Genomic DNA, 19373 nt, shown 5'->3' on the forward strand with positions numbered 1-19373 from the left:
GTGCCTCCGCGCAGCACCCCGAGGCCCAGGGAGGGCTGGCACGGATTCAGCGGCGCTTGCTCACAGCCCCCAGGGTCGCTCCGCTTCCGATCTCCTCGTTGCAACATCGCTGGCCGTCACCAGAGACATGTCGCAGCAAAGCCTCGAGCAGCGGGGTGCGGCAGCCGCCGCGCCGGGGGGCACCCAGCCCTGCCAGCGGGCTCCCGCCGCCGCCGCGCTGCCCGCTGACTCACGGCCCCCGTCCCGCCGCCGCGAGCATTGCCTGCTGCTCCCCGGCGAAGGCCCCGGCGCTGCCAGCCTGGAGCACCCAGGTCCCTCCTGGCCGGCTGGGCCACCCGCTTGGTGGCACAGGCACGAGACGTGCCACCCCAGCGCGGCCTGCCCGGGCAGCCACGTGGTCCGGCTGGCCGGGTGCTGCCGAGGCGGGCGGCTCTGACGTGCCGGGCGGTCTCCTTGCCCCTGGAGCATCCTGTAGCTCCGCTCCCTCGTGATGCCGGCGAGGCAGCTCGTTCAGGGTGGGAGGGAAGGGGGTCCAGGGCAGAGGAGGGCCGGGGCACCCGCGGCAGCCCGTCGCCGGGGGGCTGCAGCCCGCCTGCCTGCGGCGCCCCTCCACTTCGCCTCCCCTCCGCCCGCACCACGCCGAACACAGGGACGCCGGGCCGGCGCTCAGCGCCGCGGCCCCCCGCCCTCGCCGGCCGAGGCTGAGAGAGCCGCGGCCTCGAGCTCCCTCCAAAGCTGCGGCGGCTGCCAACGGGTTATTCCACTCTTTAATGGAAGCCGACGGTGTCCCGCAGCCCCCCGATCCCAGGCGACCGGCTCTTTGGACGCCTCGCCGGGAGGCCTCAGCGGGACGGCAGGAGGCTTCGCCCCGGCGCCCTGGCCGGGAGGCCTCAGCGGGACGGCAGGAGGCTTCGCCCCGGCGCCCTCGCCGAGAGGCCCTCAGCAGGACGGCAGGAGGCTTCGCCCCGGCGCCCTGGCCGAGAGGCCCTCAGCAGGACGGCAGGAGGCTTCGCCCCGGCGCCCTCGCCAGGAGGCCCTCAGCGGGCTTTGAGCGTCACCTCCACGGGGAAATGGTCGCTGACGGCCAACGCCTGAACACGGGGGAGAAGCAGAGAGGCGTCGCGGCGTTTGGGACGGAGCCCAAAGCCCGCGGGCCCCGGGGGCCGCCCCGGCGCCGGCGGCTCCCCGTCACTCACGTCCTTGAGCTGCAGCTTAAAAACCTGCTGGAAGTCGTTGATGGCGGCGGAGCCGGGCTCGACAGCGGCGGCCAGCGCGGAGCCGCAGGCGACGATGCTGCCGGGGCGGCGGCGGTCAGCGCCATGCGTCGCCCCCAGGCCGGCCCCGCGCGCCGCCGCTGCCGCCGCCGCCTCACCGGTCGTAGGCGCAGCGGGTGAGCGTGACGGTGGTGTCGGCGGCGTCGGGGATGAGCCACGAGCAGGCCCCGAGGGCGCGCAGGCGCACGGCGGCCCAGGCGGCCGGCGGGACGTAGGAGCAGGCGGCGTTGAAGTCGCCCAGGAAGAGGATGTCCTGCGGGGCAGCGCCGCGTCGGCGCCGTCGCGGGGCTCGGCCCACGGCTCCCCGAACGGGCGCCCGCCGGCGCCGGCCCCGAATCTTACGCGGCGGAAGGAAACGCGCCCGGAGCTCGGCCCCAGGCTGGCCGGGAGCCCCGCGCCACCTCGGCTGCCGGGGCGGCGCCAGCGGGAGGCCCCCGGCGCGACGCGGCCGGCGGCGGCCGGGCGCTGGGGGATGCGCCACGCGCCCCCCGCGCCACTCTCCGCCGAAGGCAGCCCGCGGCCTCCCGCCGCGCCGCACCGCGCCGCTGCTTACGTTGCTCGCCCACTTGCTGGTGATGTCGGCGTAGACGTCGTAGAGCGCGTCAATCTCGGCCACCGCGTTGTTGGGGTTCGCGTGCAGGGGCACCAGTATGACCTCCTCCAGCTCTGCCGGAGAGGAGCCGTGAGCCCCAAGCCACCGGCGCGCCGCGCCAGGGCCTGGCGAGGGAGCAGAAACCCCCGGGGGGCCACCACGGGCCAGAGCCAGGAAAAGCCTCCCAACAAAAGGGAAGCATTTGTTTCATGTAGCCTGCCTGTCACGGAGGCCTGCTGTGGGGACCTGCCTCCCTCCATGCGTGTTTGGGGTTTGCTTCTTGTTTCCTACTACTTTTTTGAAGCCCTCACAACTTTGGGAAGAAGACAGGAGGCGGGCGGAGAGATGGGCGCAGGGGAGCGTGGCGTACGGAGCTGCCATGGGGAGGCCGGGAGAGGCGGCACCTGGTGCGAGATGGTGCCTGACGGGAGGAGGCATGAGATGGGAGATGATGTGATGGTAGATGGCACATGGTGGAAGATGGCACACAGCTGGGGATGGCACGCAATGGGAGATGGCACTGGGCAGGTACCCAGGATCCCTGGTGCCCATGGTTGCAGAACCCATGGTTGGTGGTTGCCCGCAGCAGTGAATGACCCCAGCAGAGCCTGAGAGCTGAGGTTGAAGCTGATCCAGGGGTGTAAAATCTGCTCCTGACCTGGCAGGTCTGCTTTGGCTCTGGCAGCCCACACAGTCCAGCTCAGAGGGGGCCCTGGGTCATGCTTAGTGCTGGCAGGGGTGAAGCTACACCAAGCCCAGGATCCAGGCCTGCTCCAAGGCTGAGCACAGCTTCCAAGCACTTTGTGCAGCCTTGGCCGCTGCTGCCCTCTCTGCCCAGAGGTGCTGGCAGCACAGCAGATGCTCTCTGGCACTAGGACAGCAGTGAGTGGTGTCAGCACACTTCCAGGTTCTGGCTCTGCTTACGCGTGTGGGGTGAGGAAAACTTCACGATGAAGGGCTCCCTGCTGAAGGTAAGCGCCCCGCTGTTGTCGTAGTAGTAGCTTTCCAGCACAGAGACCATGTCCAACCTGGAGGAGAAGAGTGGCACCACTCCCACCACAACTGGGGCACCCAAAGGCACTCCCTTCCCTAGACCACCTTTGGAAGTCACGAGCGGGGAAAGCAGCCAGCACCAGAGACATCAGTACCTCACTGCACCCTTCCCCTCCTGCCACCCCTTACCTGTAGATAAAGAGATACTGCTCCTTGTAGGTGTTCTGACCCAGGGGCTTGCTGGCCAAAAAGCTGTATGGGTACGGTGACACACTAGGAGCAAGACATAAAGAGGTAAGGGAAGGCCCACCATGTCCTCTGGCTCCCAGAGGGCTCTCTCTGGCCGAGGCCAGGTGAGTTGTTAAGTTGTCCCCAAGCATGGTGGCTATCCAAACCAGAACTGCCCTGGTGCAGCAGGACATCAGCCAGGCTCTGCTCTGGGGCCACATTTGCAGGCACCCATCATGTACACACCACCAGCCCTCATTATGGTCACCTGTTGAGCTGGTACATCAGTTTCTTCACAGCGCTCAGGTCAGTATCCCGGACCTCCTGCACCAAGATGATGTCGTACTCCAACACAATCTGGGGAGGCAAGCTCAGAACCATTCACCTGCAGCCTTCAGCTGCTCACAAGGGCACCCATGGGTGCCTGTGCCAAGCTGCAGAAAACCTGAGAGTGCAGAAAGGGTGCTCCCCAGTGAGTTCTGGGTTTCTTCAGGGGCCCTGGGGTGACATGGGGCCTTCTAACCCCCTTCTGCTTCCCATCCATAATCCCAGCAACACCTCACTCGCAGGCTGCTCTGAGTGAGGACCCCAGGCAGAGTTGAGCACCACCTGTCCTCAGCCAGGGGCCAAGGCTGGAGATGGACAGGTAGGTGGGGAGGGCAAGAATGGGTGGATGGATGGATAGATGGATGGATGGGCGAGTGGACAGGTGAACACACAAATGGATTAGTGGATGGATGGATGTGGATGAGTGGATGGATTGAGGGACAAATGGACAGTTGGGTGGATGGATAGGTGGGTAGATGACTGAATCAATAGATGGATAATTGGATGGGTGGGTGGATGAATGGGTGGGTGGAAGGATGGATGGATGGACAGATTGCCAGAAAGCTGGTGTCTGAGTACCCTGAGCTAGTTGCTTCCCAGGGACCAGAGAGCAGCCAGGACTCCTCCTGTCCCTGCCAGTACTCACAGCAACAATGACATCCGCAATAGTCTGGTTGGATATCTTGCTGTCCCCAAACGTCCTGATGTTGAAGGCACCGATCTTCAGCGTGGCAGCCATGTGCAGTAGGAGCGCTGCAGCCAGCAGCACCAGCACCAGCTTTGCAGCCCCCATCCTGAGTGCAAAGGGCAGGAACAGGCTCAGCCCACAGGGCTGGCAGGGGACTCCGGCACAGAGGATGGCGGTGGCTGGGGGATTCCCACTCATCGTACGGGTTCCCAGCGAGGCTGATGACTTTGCTGTTTAACGCAGAAGCAGCTGCCATGCACAGCCTCTGCCAGCATCCCGGATACCTCTCTGGCACTTTCCTTGCTGGGGAGCATCTTTACCCAGCCCAGGTGAGGGTCCCCCCCTCTCCCGCAGCGTCCCCGCACCCTCTGCAGCACTCGGCCTTGGGGACAGCCACCCTGCGGCTTGTGCCCCCAGCCCGCCTCCTCCTGCCCCAGGGCCATGCTGGGGCTGGAGCAGGCGCAGGGGCTGTATCCTGCCCCCCCTCCCCGTGCTTCCCCTCACCCAGGCTGGATTCCCATGGGAAGGCCCCCTACGCAGCACAGCCGTTTCTGCCTGCGGGAAAAATGCATCAGGGAAGTATTTTGCACGGTGCTGAGCTCCCTGGGATAATATTTCACCAAATCCTTCCCAGACTCCTGGCTTTGAATGCCGTCCAAGCACACGCGTCCCAAGCACCGAGTGTCCCGGGGCACCGGGGGGCAGAGATGGGGCAGAGGCTCAGGCTGGCCTTTCGAAGGGGGCCGAGGCCATGTTCAGCTGCGCAAGCCACACACCGACAGCTGCTCCGACACACACGCGGAGCACGGTTGCCCTCAGAGCACTTAAAATACAAGAACAACTGATAGAACGGGAAAATAAAGCAACTTTTGAAGCATGACCTGAGGAAGGGCTTGTTGCCTGCTGGCTTGTTTGGTTTTTCCAGGTGGAGCAGCTGGTTGAATAAAGGCACCCAATTTTGCCCACTGCTTGCTTATCTCCTCACTTTGGTAATGCTCAAACCACAATAAATGCTACAATTTGTAATGCTGCAATGCTACATTGGTAATGCTACAAACTGCACAACAACAGGATGATTCGTCCGGTCTCCCAGAGGACACAGTGGCCTCTGTAGACTCCTAGATAACGCACAAGGCACATATAGGTATGCATATATGCGCACACGGACCTGCAGATGATGCTAGTTCGCCTACAGCCAAGGACTGGCCCCGGTAAGGTGTCTTGGTGGGAATAAGCTGAGCTCCAGGGTATCAGCTTGCAGAAATGAGATCTCCGTGCCTAAGAGGGAAAGGGGAGCGTGACGTACCTTTGGTGCTGTCCTCGCTTTCTGGAAGAGGAAGGACGAGCTGCACCTGCATTTATGGGGATGGATGGAGTCCCTTTGCCAAGCTGTCACTCAGCCAAAGAGCACACAAGGCCTCGGGCTCCATATGGCCATTTTCAGCAAAAGTAAAGGTTTACTCAGTGAAAAAAACAGTTCTTCCAACCAGCACCGATAACCATGTCTCCAGCAAAGGGCCCAGTGTAAGGTCAAGAAAGTGCTTGGATCAATAAAAATGCCAGCAAAGACTTCCAAGGGCATAAATGAATCCCACAAACTACTTGAGGATTACAGCAAACTCCAAAACACCAGCGCATTGGTCTCCCTGCCAGGAAGACCCTTGGTCAGCAGCTTTCACTGTGGGCTGCTGTCAGATGAGAAAAGCCCCATCACTCATAGCCTGCTTGGATGTTTTTTGGAAAAGCATTTATCTGACTGGCACCAAGCCTTTCCTTTCCAGCACTCCCACACCCTTTTGATGAGATGGTTTCTAGCATTCATGCTATGGCTGGGTGCAGAGGTGGCCCTGAGCCTCTCACAGACCTGGCAGTGGAGGAGGATGGGGTCATGGGCATCTCTGCAGGCCTGTTGGCAAGTCCTCACCTCGCTGCAGGTGTGCTGGGAGGTGTTGCTCCTGGTAAGGCTGCCATCTGGCACGAGCCTCTCTTTGGGGCCAGGGCCAAGGCCAGCAGCTGGCCAGGAGCAGCTCTAAGCAGGGCCATGGGCAAGTAGGACACTTTGTAGGTTTGAACTTCAAATCTGAAGCTAATCAGAGCTGGGAATTCCCCAAAATCAAGAGGAGAGTCAGGCAAGAGCATCTTGAGGCTCTAGTGTCTGGGTAGTGCTTGGCCCCCGCAGGGCAGGGTCAGGGTAGACATCTCCTTGCCCTGCAGCCTGTTCCCAAACCCTCACTGGGAGCTGGGGTTGGTCAACCAGGAAAAGATATGTCCCCAAGGCAGACTTGCCCAAGGTGCACGGTAAGGGACCAGCCTCCCCAGGGTGCTGGCTGGCCCCAGCCCTTCGTGCCTCCCGGCCTCCCTCACTGCCAGCCTCTGTCCCCATGCTCCTCTCCCCACCCAGTGCAGCTTCCCACACGCTCGTCCCCTGCCCTGCGCCACCTGCCTTGATTTATGTCCCCTGGCCTTCAAGCGCAGCTGCCAAGCTTCCCAAAAGGGCTGCGTGGGGTCTTCCCATGGCGCAGCACGCGTTGGGGGGGTGGGACGAGGCTGGTGGCATGTGAGGGGTTCTGCCAGCCTGTCCCCCTGGGAGTGCCTTGAACGTGAGGGACAGAGAGGGCTGGGGGGAACGCAGGGCTGGGGAGCGCCATGTCCCTCTCCTGCCCCACCACCACTTGCCCCAGGCTGGCTTGGGCGCCCCAGGGCAGGGGCCATGGGTTCTTCCCGCTGTGGGGGCTGCTGGCCTGTTAGTCCCCACGTGAAGCAGCGGGTTCCACCAGCCAGGTGAGGACACCAGCACCCCTGGGTGGGGGTGAGCCGCCCGCAGGCCAGCCGCAGCCTCCCGCCACCAGACAGCCCCCCGAGGTCCGCCACACTGGGGCCAGGGCCAGCTCTTGCCCTTCCCAGAGCCCAGCCCGAGCCGTGGCAGGGCCAGGGCCTGCATCCCCCCCAGAGCGGGCTCAGGGCCAGCCCAGCCTTCTCCAGCGGGGCCAAGACACTCCCCCCCCCCAGATCAGACCCGGGGCAGGGCCCACTCCAAGGCCCGAGACCCCCCAGATCAGCCCCAGGGCCAGGCCCACTCCAAGGCCTGAGACACTCCGGATCAGACCCGGGGCCGGGCCCACTCCAAGGCCTGAGACACCCCGGATCAGCCCTGGGGCCGGGCCCACTCCAAGGCCTGAGACACCCCGGATCAGCCCTGGGGCCGGGCCCACTCCAAGGCCCGAGACCCCCCGGATCAGCCCCGGGGCCGGGCCCACTCCAAGGCCCGAGACCCCCCGGATCAGCCCTGGGGCCGGGCCCACACCAAGGCCCGAGACCCCCCGGATCAGCCCCGGGGCCGGGCCCACTCCAAGGCCTGAGACACCCCGGATCAGCCCTGGGGCCGGGCCCACACCAAGGCCCGAGACCCCCCGGATCAGCCCCGGGGCCGGGCCCACTCCAAGGCCCGAGACCCCCCGGATCAGCCCCGGGGCCGGGCCCACTCCAAGGCCCGAGACCCCCCGGCCGGCCCCGGCCCAGCCCCCGCGCTGCGGGCCGCCGCCGGCGGTGCGGACGCGGCCGCCAGGGGGCGCCGCGCACAGCGGGCGCCGCCTCGCTTGTTTTGGCCGCCGCGGGCCTCCGTAGTGGCCGCCCGCTGTGCGCCTCGGCGGCGCTGGGAGGCCGCGGCGAGCGGGGCCGGGCCGGGCCGGGCCGGAGCGGAGCAGGGGGGCAGGGCGGCGGCGGCTGCGCGGGCAGGGGAGAGCGGGCGGGCGGGCAGGGGAGAGCGGGCGCTCCCCGGCAGGGCCCGCGCGCGGCGGGCGGGCGTCGTGCCGTGCCGTGCCGTGCCGTGCCGTGCCGTGCCGCGCGGCGGGCGGCCGCCGCCATGAGCGACATCCGGCACTCGCTGCTGCGGCGCGACGCGCTGAGCGCCGCCAAGGAGGTGCTCTACCACCTCGACATCTACTTCAGCAGCCAGCTGCAGAGCGCCCCGCTGCCGCTCGTCGACAAGGGCCCCGCCGAGCTCCTCGAGGAGTTCCTCTTCCAGGTCCCCAAGGAGCGCGGCGCCCCGGCCAAGGTGGGCCCGCGGGGGCCGCCGCGGGGCCGGGGCGCGGGGTGGGGGGGGCCTCGGGAAGGGCGCCCCGGGGGGGGCAATGGCCCCGGCAGCTTCTGGGCACTGGCCCCTGGGGAGTGCTGGGGGCTGAAGGCCACAAGGGGGACCAGATCCCCCCCCCCAAGGACTGAATGGGATTTGGGGACACTGGATGGGGTCCTGGAGAGAGGCAGTGGGGGCCAAGGCCCCCGGGGGCTGCCCACAGGCCCTCTGCTGCTGCCGCCGTGCTGGATCCGGGTTCTTGGGGTGCAGGGCCAGGTGTGAGCTGGGCACCTGGAGAGCAGCACTCAGGCACCACTGCTGCTGGTGACCACAGACGGTGCGCGGGACTGGGGCCCAGTCAGCTGTGGCCTTGGCTTTCACCCCCTAGCTGCCTGGCGGTGCTTTCAGCAACATTATTTGGAGGAGGCAGACGTATTTTTCACCCAGTCTTGTTACAGGCCTTATCTTTCAGTTCACAGACAGCATTTGGTTGTACAGCAAGCACCAGTCTTGTATAACAGGCTATGCAAAAGCCTATAGCTTTTTTGTGTAACTAGGTAAATGCGGTGGTTGCTTGGGAAGCTTTTCTGTGTGCTCAGTGCCCAAGAGAGGCTCAGAGATTGTGGAGAGGCGGTGAAGAAGGTTGGGTATACAGGCTGCAGTCTAGGCAGAATTTCTAATGCTTCTGGGAAGCTCTCAGCCTTTACTGTTCCTGCCTCACAAAAGCAGCTCTTGGTTCTTCAAGGGCGCCGATGCGCCAATGTGTTTTGCAGCTTTGCTTCTGTTTTCTTTCAGAGATTAAATTCACTTCAGGAACTTCAGCTCCTTGAGATCATGTGCAATTATTTCCAAGAACAAACCAAGGATTCAGTCCGGCAGATCATTTTCTCATCTCTCTTCAGCCCTCAAGGAAACAAAGCAGATGACAGCAGGATGGCTTTGTTGGGAAAACTGGTTTCCATGGCAGTCGCTGTGTGCAGAGTTCCCGTTCTGGAATGTGCTGCCTTCTGGCTGCAGGTATCACTTTTGTGCAAACAGCAACCTCAAGGAAGGAGGGAGGGAGCATGTCACAGCTGCTAGCAGGTGAACTGCGTCACTTAAGGATCAGTGACAACTGGCTGGAATCAGCTGCTGTTCTGTGATAGTTTAAGCTAATGTAACATCTTGCTGCTGTAGCTGTGTTCACCCCACATCTGTGCTCGTGTCTATTCCTTTGCTCCAGCATTGGGCAGAACTTTTACCAATCCGTTTGCCTGCTGTGTTGGCAGAAGACAGGCCTTTTTGTCTGTCTGTTGAAAGTGATCGAGGATGATTTGACACAGGAAGTGGGAAGTAGGATGAGACCATGGCAGTCCGTGGTCATATTGCCCAAAGAAGCGGACTCTGGAGTTTGGGAAATAAACTGTGCCTGATGTGCAAGCTTGGGCAGGACAGAAGAGGCAGTGTTTGCCTTTCTCTTGAGATTTGGGCAAATACCAGTGCCTGTCTTCCATGAATATGGTACTTCTGGGCTCTCTTATGTCTTTCTGATGGATATCCTCTCCTTACACCACACAGATTCCCCTGTAGACCTTGGGAAGTGCATCTTTGTTTCTGCTTCCCTTGTGGGATGTGCAGAAGTTAGATGTTTTACAGCAGAATGAGAAGACGAGAAGATTGTTCTGGGAGCGAAGGGTGATAGAAAGGAGACCTCACTGTTTCTGTGGGCCTTTTTTTCCCCCATCTGGTGAGGTCTGGTAGAAGAGGAGAGGATGGAGCCTGGTAGCAGAACAAGGCATATTTTTTTGCAGAACAGAGCTCATAACTGACTTGAGGGTTGCACATAAAAATATATTAAAAATATATTTAAAATAATATATAAAAATATATTAAAAATATAGCTCATAGGTGGGAACGTGACTGAGCTAGTAAAATATGTCCTAGGTGAAAAAGTTGATATCAGAGATTTTATTTTTAAATCAAAATTGTATCCTCAACTTGAAATGTCACCATTTATTTTGTGAGATAGTGACTTTATTTCTGAGTGTGTCTTTTATATGCCAAGAGAGAGAGGGTGCTTACATTTGGGGAAAGTGGAAACACAAATGTTGAAACAGCAAAGTGGACGGATGACATGGGCAGTCATGACGTTCGGACAAATCAAACTGTAAAGTCGGCTCTCTAGAACTTTCTGTGATTCGGTTTACACTGCTTTTCTTTGTGTCTTATCCCGCATCCCTACAGCGTACCCCTGCTGTGTACTGTGTGAGGCTTGCTCGGGCTTTGGTTGATGACTACTGCAACTTGGTGCCAGGGTCCATCCAGACATTGAAACAGATATTCAGTGCCAGTCCTCGCTTCTGCTGCCAGTTTATTACATCAGTCACAGCTCTGTACGACCTCTCTTCAGGTAAAATGTTTCCAGACTTGTGTCGCAAAATAAGCTGTACTGTATAATGCAACATGAATTAACTGTTGCAGGCAAATTAACTTGAAATTCTAAAGACGCTTGTTACCATATAGCTATTTCCAGAAGCATCCTGGGGTATGTGGCTGTTACAGCATCTGCCACTGGGGTGAGAATAAAAATAACACCCAGTGGCTGAAGGCAGAGTCTTTAATAGAGAAGCAACCATGTAACACAAACAGCAACATCCTCCACAGAGGACAGAGAGTCCTTACTGATTGAGAAACTCCAGGTGTGAAAGCTGGTCTACCTGGGCTAGGAAGTTTTACCTTCCTGTTGAGTAGCCGCTACGCAGCAGATAGACTCGGGGCTGTATGTCAGTCAAGCTCCTCCTAAAAAGATGAAAAATATAAATTCTGAATGTTTGCAAGCTGGAGCAGGATTTCTCTTGAACAGGAATGAGAAATACAATTGACTGTCTGTGCGGATTTCAGTGCACCGTTTAACTGTGCCCGTGAGCAGCTATTGTTATGACCTACTTCCAGGTGTTGTTGCCAGTGTGTTTGTGTGCAAAATAAGATTGGTTTACCTTTGTTCTCTGAGAAAGAGAACTTGTGATAGTGTAAGGAACAACCACACACTAAATGCCAACTACCTACCTCATTCAAAAAGGCAAATACTATTTGAGGAAAATAATCGAGTGTTTTGCACAGCCTTTTCCAGATAAACAGCTTGAAGATTAGTGGGAGAGGGGTCCAGGCTTAGACTTTTTTCTTCTTCCTTTAAGAACTTGGTAGAGCTTGTGGCATTGTCTTTCTCAACTACAGTATGTATATGAAAAATTATTTGAAGGTTCATGCAATTAATTAAAAGACCTGTCAAAAAGGAAATAGTTATTGGAAGTGAATCTTTTCCTTCCCTGCACTTCTTTCCCCCCCCCCAACTTCATGACTTCATTGCAATGTTACTGGTTGTACAAGAAAAGGAAACTTGTTCTTGTTTTTGTTTTTTTCCTGTGATATGTAACTGCAGAATCTCCACTATGTTCTGAGAACAGACAAAATTTGGTCACACAAGCAGCATCTGTGGTAATCATAGCTTCAGAGAAGGTAAAAACAGAAACTACTGACCCTGGATTGGTAATTCTTTAGTCCAAATGAGTTTTTTCCTATAAGCCATTTCCACCACCAAGTCAAGGTACAAAAGAGCTGACTAGATCAGTTCAGTGCTCTGTCCTTTACAGACTTTTATGTGATTCACACCAAAGAGAGCGCGCTGAGTCTGGGTAGTCTGCCACCGTGACAGAATGGCACACAATTACTATGAAGTAAATAATTCTGTTGAGACTAATCAAGCCTCAGTTCGTGACGACCTTTTGCTTCTTAATTGGAACTTCATGTATATAATCCTTTGCTGGTCATGTGGTAGTGTTGTCATATTAAGTTTTTCCACAAGAGATGCTCGTTTATGTAAAGTCTTAAAGAAAATTAGTTGAATGATTGGGGTGAGGAGGAAGAAGTGCCAACAAGTTTTGCCTGTTCTCTTTACCTTCTTACTTTGTCTGGCAAGGAATAAACAGAAACCAAGTTTAGAGGAAGAGTGAGCAGGTGATGGGTGAGAGAGGAAGGAAATCACGAAAGCAGCTTTGATGTGAAAGAGGTTAAATGTCAAAATACGGTGGAGTCTGCAGAATTGGTGAAGAAAGTGAAGCTGATGAGAATATGGTTGTGTCTCTCAGCAGAAGAACATCTACTGTTGATGTCTTGGAAAAAAAACAGGCAAAGTTGGGGAGGTTCTGAAATTCAATTGTGCTAGCGCGGGAAGTTTACGGGTAAAGGATTCGTGACAAAACCACAGTTCTGTGCTTGCATGAAGGGCTCTGCTTACCAAGCAATATCTTTCTTATCTTCAGATGACCTCATCCCTCCTTCGGATCTGCTCGAATTGATTGTTTCCTGGATCTTTGAAGACCCCCGCTTGATCCTCATTACCTTTCTAAACACTCCTATTGCAGCCAACCTGCCCATAGGGTTTTTAGAGCTTACCCCACTCACTGGACTGATCCGTTGGTGTGTGAAAGCCCCCTTGGCTTATAAAAGGAAGAAGAAAGCCTCTCTCTCAAATGGACACCCTCCCAGCAAAATTGCCAAGGACTCAGCTGCAGGAGATGACAGAGACTGCCATCAACTGTATTCAAAACTGCATTTAAGTGTTCTGCAGGTTCTTATGATGCTTCAGGGGCACTTAACAGAGAAGAACCTTTACGGGCGCCTGGGGTTAGTACCCTTTGACCATGTGGTTCCACTTGTTGAGGAAATTAACAGACTATCTGATGAACTCAATCCTCTCAATGCGTCCAAAGAGATCGAACTGGCTCTAGACAGACTGGCTCAGGCTTTGCAAGTGGCCATGGCATCAGGAGCACTGCTGTGCACTAGAGGTAAGTTGCTGAGCAGGGCTGGCACAGAGCCTGACGTGGGATTCCTTTCCTCCAGTGCGTGGGTGGATGTCTTGAGAGGGAGCTTTGGGGTGAGGGGAGTAAAGATCAATGTGTTGATAGCAGAAGTGGTAGTTTGCTGCTCTTAGGAAGCATTGTTAGAGTGAACTGCAGGAAATATTTCAGGTAAAAGAACTGGATGAGGAGTAAGATGACGGGAAAAAAGAACTGAATGGGAGGCCTGTACACAAATGGGAACATTATGGTTGATATCAACATGGAGTTGTTGTCTGCTTTGATCCCTTGATAGATTGGACCTGATCACAATTATCTGGTCCTGAACTGTAGTGTCTCCAAGCTGACCTGCTCTGTGGGGTCCTGTTGTGCATTAGAGACCTGCATCCTCCTCTGAATTCTCCCTGTTTTGAAAAAGCAGTTCTGAGAGCAGCCACTGGAGAGCAAAGGACAAACATGTCACATGGAACTGCAGAACCTGTCCCACTGTGCACACTGAAAGCTTGATTTCTTTTCCAGCCGGCTCTGCAAGCTTTCTCTGGAATGTGAAAGGTGATGCCCAGAAGCCAAAGAGACTCTAAGTAACACTGTACAGTTTAGGTCTCCAACACAGCTGTACTGGCTACCTAGGGCAGGGTTATGGCCTGGAACCAGAGGCAGCAGCAGACCGTTATAATTCGTAAGCTAGAGTGTTCTGCTAGGTGCGTGAAGCCTGCAGTTCTTCACATTTTCATCATTAAAACTGCCTGCACTAGATTTTAATAGATATAGGGGATTATACGTACATCATGATATTTACAGTAGTTTTAAGAAACGCTCCTTGTTGAATGGACCCTTATGACTGAGTAAGACTTCTGCAGTTTATCTAAACAATTCTCGCAGACCAATGTGAGCCTGATCTGTCCAAAATCCCAAGCCAATGGGAAATTGTGTATCCCTGACAAGTGTGCTGTTGAACATCAGTTCAGCATTGCTTCTTCACCAGGGTGCAGCAGCACAATGTTGCCTCTGCATTTGTGACTATACAGCTTTTTTAACTCCAAGCAGGGGTGGAGCTTGCTCCTAGCTGCCTAAAATTGCTCTCCAGGACAGCCACTTTCTTCCAAGGCAGTTTGGGGCAGGCAGTTGCTTGTAGATATTTAAAAACTATTGTTGAATTGTGTTTCAATTTGAGTCATCTCTGAGTTTGCCTGAGCTGGAAGAGAGACTATGAAGTAGACCACGAGGAGGGTGTGTTAGACAAGGAATCAGGAAAAACAAACCAAAGGTCCAGTTTATCTGGAACTTCTGGGCGTTCATTTCTTCTTTAATGAGACTGTACTGCGTGTACATCTTTATCTGAACTTAGTAAAGAAACCCATTCACGTGGCTTTAGGTGGTCTTTCCTGGTTCCAAAGCCAGTTCCCCATGAAAGACGTGCAGAAACAAAAAGGGGAAGCATCTCGGCACAGCAGAGACAGCCAGACCTAGTGCTTTCTTGAAACAAACTGTGTTGAAAACAGGCAGCTCTTAGCATAACAGTGGAAGGCTTCAGGTGTCCTAACAGTCCACGACTTCTGATGTCTCATCATCTCCTGCCTGTGGAGAGCAGCCTCTGCCTAAGCAGGTGCCTGAGGCTTTTGCTCCGGCTGAAGCAGTTCTGTTGAATGTGTCAAATCTCAGTGTTTTCCTTTCCCTTCTTTCCTTTAGGAACTCTGTGTTTAGTAAGAATAGGCAGAAATGTGGAATATTCTGAGTTGGTGGCTTCTTTAAGCCATGTTGTTTTCCAGCTGTTCCCTTGGTCCGTTCTGAGCACTCACTCTTACTGTAGGAGTGGAAAGTAGTTCAATATAAGTAACGGCTGCAATACCAGTTAATTGTGTTTGGGGAGTAGGTTTGTCTACAAAAGTAGGAGCTTAGTCTCAAGCTATTCATGAAAATTGTGCTTGCAATGGGAAGTACTTTGAATAGTGCTCTTGGTAAATACTTTGGGGAGGGGATATATGTGTGTGTGTGATCTGAAAATCCACTGAGAGGAATATTTGTCATTGCGTGGAACCAAGGAAGAGATGGGAGCAGCTCACAAAGGTGTGAGGCTTATAGATATTGCCAAGAAATGTCCTGGAAAAGAAACTAAGACTGGGATAAAAGGAGCAATGCAGTTTTTTGTTAGTAGACTTTGATAGTAAAAGAACTTTTTTATACTAATACAAGTTTTAATAATAAAAAATGCCTCTTAGATGAGGTTTGCCTTGCTTTTGACATGATGCCTTTCAAATCATAAACACCATATTCTTTGGGCACTCGTTGGGTTGCCTATGTCTTTCTTACTTACTGATGGATCTGTTTTCCTGCGGCTACATTACTTAGATATTTTACTAACAGTCAGCTGAGTCGCAGCTCTCAGTGCTGTAGATTCTGACAATCATCTTGTCTGCACTGTGCTCTGATTCTTGAGCTCCTCCGTTACCTGGGGGCGTCTGCAGCATCTAATGCTTCGTACGGCGGATCAAGTGGTCATTTTAAATGCAGTGAGTTGGGACCTGTTGTTTCCCTTGGCAGCAGCTTTCTGTTAAGTATGACAGTAGTTGCAGTGAGGGTGTGCAGTCTGCAGTCACAGTTGGGCAGAGCTGTGTTTAAGCTGCTGCAGATTCTGTGCAAGCCTCGATCTGCCTTGAAATGAAGCTACTTTTCCCGTATGGCTGTGTAAGTTAAGTGCAGAGCATATAATAAAGTGTCGAGTGCAAAAAGGTGAGGTAATAACTGGTGAGACAGAGAAGCATGTTGTCTCCTACCAAAGTTATTCCCGTGAGAATGGGGTTCTGGATCTACTGATCACTGAGGCTTTTTCAGTAATCTGACTTTCCTAGAAAGGAGAATAGAGAGGAAAACGGTGGAATTTCTGCTTTCTCTTATTGTTTTGTCTTCTGTTTTCTTTCAGATGACTTGAGGACTGTATGCTCCAGGCTACCACATAACAAGTAAGAGACCTTTCTATAGCTGTGTTTGTTTTAATGCATATTTTAAGACACCTACTTGAGGGCTGTCAAGACGAAATCCATATGAAAATACGTGTTTACCTATGGAAGTTGACCTTTATTCAGACAGTCTTAAGCTCAGAATGAAGATAAAGGTGGCAGATAGTACTGATCGCTTCTTGTCTTGGGCTCCATGGAGTTCCTAGTCCTGCAAGCTGGAGGCTTTCAACGATTCCCCCAATGTAGACAGTCTTCCCCAGCCTGTGTTAGAACAAATGAATAGAAAAGGAAAATGGAATTACAGCTTGCAAAACTACCCAAAGTTGTCCCATACCAGGTTGTCTGCTTATTGTACCTAACCCTCTGCTTGACTGCACTTTGCTTCTTACCTTTTATCCTTACCAAATTTCTTTGGGCTTTTCTTGTATTAGCTAGAAATGTTCCAATGTGAGTGTTTAAAACTGGCTTCTAATTGGAAAATTATTTAATTTCTAATATTGGTATCTTAACTATGGGCTTAACACAGCTTGTTGGAAATTCTGGTTGAGTAAAGGCTTCATGTAGATTAAATCCTGTCCCCTCAAGGGTCATTTATGCTCTGAGAACTCCTGCCTGAGGAGTAGAGAAACAGGAACACTGAAAAGCAGGTTAGTTGCCTTTGGAAAGAGAGGAGCTGCCAGATCTCATTTCTGCCAGAAGCAGTGTTTTTTAATAAAACACCTTCAGCAGAAGATGAGGCCCATTTAAGTGAGAAATTGTTGCAAAGTAAAAATGAACTTAAAATGCTCAAGTGCTTCAAAGAAAGAAAACCTTAGCAGACATCCACCATCTGCCTGAGCAGAGAGATTGATATTCATCACTCTGTGCTTGCTCCTCTTCTTTGTGTGCTTTTGACATATCCACAAATGAACAGTGGTTTAACCCAACAGCTCTTTCAAAACCTGAATAGTCACAGGATTTGAAACGTGATTTGCGTTGTGAACTCTCACTGTTTCTGGTTCCTCCAGCATGAGCTATCAAGGCCATTGCACAGACGCTGGAGGCAGAGACCTGATCTTTCCATGCAGGATCCTCACTGGCAGCAAGGCTTGATTCCAAGAGCTGAGGGCCTCTTGGGGGCTTTGTAGTCTCCCAGACAGGTGCTCCAAAGTATCTGTCCTTTAGTTAAGTGGTACCACAGCTTGCTGTTCCCCGATGGACTAGATAGTGAGTCCCACTTGCTGTTAGTTTGAGAGGTGCCTTGTTGCAAAGAGTAACTGTGCTGTTAAAAAAAAAAAAAAAAGTCTGCAGGGAGCATAATTAAATCACTGTCCACTTGCCTGTGAACACTGATAATGAGTTGTCTGAAGAATCGGTCCCTTGTGAGCTAGGGAGAGCCGCTACAAAAGCCTTCTCCAAATAATACTTATGACTGTCTAAATTTCTTTTCACAGCCTGCTCCAGCTGGTGATTTCAGGTCCAGTACAACAGCCAACTCATGGTGCTCTGCCACCAGGATTTTATCCTCACATCCATACTCCTCCTCTGGGCTATCCTGCACATGCAGCGCACCCTGCATTACCTGCACATCCAGCTCACCCGGCTCACCCAGCCCTCCCGGCTCACCCCGTACAAACGTTTATACCAGGAATGACATTCCCATACAGACCTATTCGCTAAAAAAATAGACTGTAAGATGTAACCAGTTTCCCTTAGCTTGAGGAAGCCTTGCAGAGGAAACCGAATGTTTTGGGAACCACATTTTTCCTCTTCGGTCTAAAGCTGAGCAATGCCTGCATTGAGGGATGAGCCCTTCACAAGTAGCGAAGATGCAGATGGGTAGGCTGCACTTGCTTTGAATCCGTGATGCAAATACGAGGGTAGATCGTATGGATGAAAGGAGGAGCGTGGACATAGGCAACAAAAAACTCAAAACCTCTGGAATGTGTGGAATTTCTTAACCCACTTAGTTTCATTTAGTCAACCAAGATTGTTATATTTCTTGAATATGTGTTTTTTTTTCAGTAACCCATGTCTGTTTACTGCATGGTGAGACCAGATAACCTGGTTCTACATGTAAGAGGGCCAGAAGGAAAGCCATAAGATTTTCAAGCCAGTCCACTCCAGCCTATTCATTTTTTGTAAATGTTTGTGTCTATAGCTACAGAGTATGTGTACACTGTATATTTTTGGAACACAACTGTTTGTTTCAGAAGCACAAACTAGAGTAGAACAGCACTTCCTATTAAAGGAAATGATTTCAGAAGTGTAAAACAATGTTGCCCCTTTATCCTTCAAATAGCCATTATAAGGTTTGGCTTGTTAGGCCCTTGCTAGGAAGGGAAAATAATTCCTTTACAGCTGAAACATCCTTTGATTCTACAGATTTTTGAAATGTCCTCTCAATGCCCTCAAATCAGTAAGTCTGTCAAACTTAGGGGTGAAATCTGGCAGGTTTGTCTAACGCTAGCTGGCAAAAATGGTCGCAGGCTTACTGCAGCGTACTGGCCGCTGCGAGGCAGGGTGCAGCCACGTACCGAAGCATCGTAGGAAACGCAGCAGAACTTGCTGCTTGTGTCACTGCAGGAAAATATGCAATCCAGCCCATTTAGTTGAGCTCTTTTCTATCTTTTTAGCTATGCTGTGATTCTCTGAGCCCCTTCTGCAGGGTATAAAAGCAAGAAAGGTCCTTTCTACGTGTCAGTCGCTTTATTGCAAAGACTTCAGATGCTCTTGTCCCGATGAGAGCAGCATGTAGTATTTCTGGTCCTTCCGTCGCGTGTTTGCTGCAGTCCCAGGACACATTAGTTGGCGGCTGTGACTTGGAGCGTGTCATTTGCATGAAACAGCTGAGAAGGCACCTGTGTTTGCCTTTCCCTGGAAAGGGCAGGGGAATCACTTTGTGGAGCTTGACAACAAGGAAAACCTTTAAAAAAATTGTAGTTTGGGGATTAGAGTAATTACCAGGGAGAATCCAGGAGTATGAAAAGCTATCTCCGTACCTCTTCCAACGTGTTATTCTGGGAAACTGCATGAGATGGGAAAGAACAAGTTGTAACACTGATACGTAACAGAATTCCATGTTGTTTTCCCAGCTTTTGTGCTCAAGGATGGATCTCTAATTTTAAACTTTCCATTTAATTAAAAATGTTGATTTTTTTTTGTCCTTTTGCATTGTGCTCCCTTCCCTGCAGCTTTGGGGGTTGTAGCTGTTTGATAACCTCCGCTTGCTTTGGGCGCCCCGGGCTGCCGGCGCTTTTTGGCCTGACCGAGGAGCGTTTCCTGCCCGGCCCCCCGTGCCGGCTCGGCAGGAGGTTGTAAACAGGGATGTCTGAAATAGCGATGCTCGTGGCGCGACGCTGTTAGCGACCGTCCAGGAGCGGCCACGGCTACGGCCACGGCCACGGGCGGGGGGCGCCGGGGGG

At 53.6% G+C, this 19373-nt stretch overlaps 2 protein-coding genes across 2 annotated transcripts; one reads left to right on the forward strand and one right to left on the reverse strand.

Moving 5' to 3' along the window:
- Positions 1-1037: 1037 nt before the first annotated feature.
- Positions 1038-4207, reverse strand: LOC134147346 (deoxyribonuclease-1-like). Its single transcript, XM_062588414.1, has 8 exons — positions 4061-4207; positions 3356-3444; positions 3049-3132; positions 2791-2894; positions 1828-1940; positions 1373-1527; positions 1197-1293; positions 1038-1091 (listed from the first exon to the last, which is right to left on the reverse strand). Exons 1-8 carry the CDS (start codon positions 4205-4207, stop codon positions 1038-1040), a joined length of 843 nt encoding a protein of 280 aa, XP_062444398.1.
- A 3709-nt stretch (positions 4208-7916) lies between these two features.
- Positions 7917-19078, forward strand: INTS15 (integrator complex subunit 15). The gene is made up of 6 exons (XM_062588192.1): positions 7917-8156; positions 8970-9191; positions 10398-10563; positions 12473-13000; positions 15933-15972; positions 17403-19078. Exons 1-6 carry the CDS (start codon positions 7965-7967, stop codon positions 17626-17628), a joined length of 1374 nt encoding a protein of 457 aa, XP_062444176.1. The 5' UTR covers positions 7917-7964; the 3' UTR covers positions 17629-19078.
- Positions 19079-19373: the final 295 nt, after the last annotated feature.

The sequence above is a fragment of the Rhea pennata genome, chromosome 15 (genome assembly GCF_028389875.1).
Source record: "Rhea pennata isolate bPtePen1 chromosome 15, bPtePen1.pri, whole genome shotgun sequence".
Taxonomy (NCBI): Eukaryota; Metazoa; Chordata; class Aves; order Rheiformes; family Rheidae; genus Rhea; species Rhea pennata.

Excerpts from the sequence above, each read along its gene's own strand:
- LOC134147346 (XM_062588414.1), bottom strand. The coding sequence starts at position 4,207 with ATGGGGGCTGCAAAGCTGGTGCTGGTGCTGCTGGCTGCAGCGCTCCTA. Across the intron at positions 3,133-3,355 it reads CTGATGTACCAGCTCAACAG|TGTGTCACCGTACCCATACA; the intron begins GTGACCATAATG and ends TCTTGCTCCTAG. Across the intron at positions 2,895-3,048 it reads CAGTATCTCTTTATCTACAG|GTTGGACATGGTCTCTGTGC; the intron begins GTAAGGGGTGGC and ends CTTCTCCTCCAG.
- INTS15 (XM_062588192.1), top strand. The coding sequence starts at position 7,965 with ATGAGCGACATCCGGCACTCGCTGCTGCGGCGCGACGCGCTGAGCGCC. Across the intron at positions 10,564-12,472 it reads TCTGTACGACCTCTCTTCAG|ATGACCTCATCCCTCCTTCG; the intron begins GTAAAATGTTTC and ends TCTTATCTTCAG. Across the intron at positions 13,001-15,932 it reads AGCACTGCTGTGCACTAGAG|ATGACTTGAGGACTGTATGC; the intron begins GTAAGTTGCTGA and ends GTTTTCTTTCAG.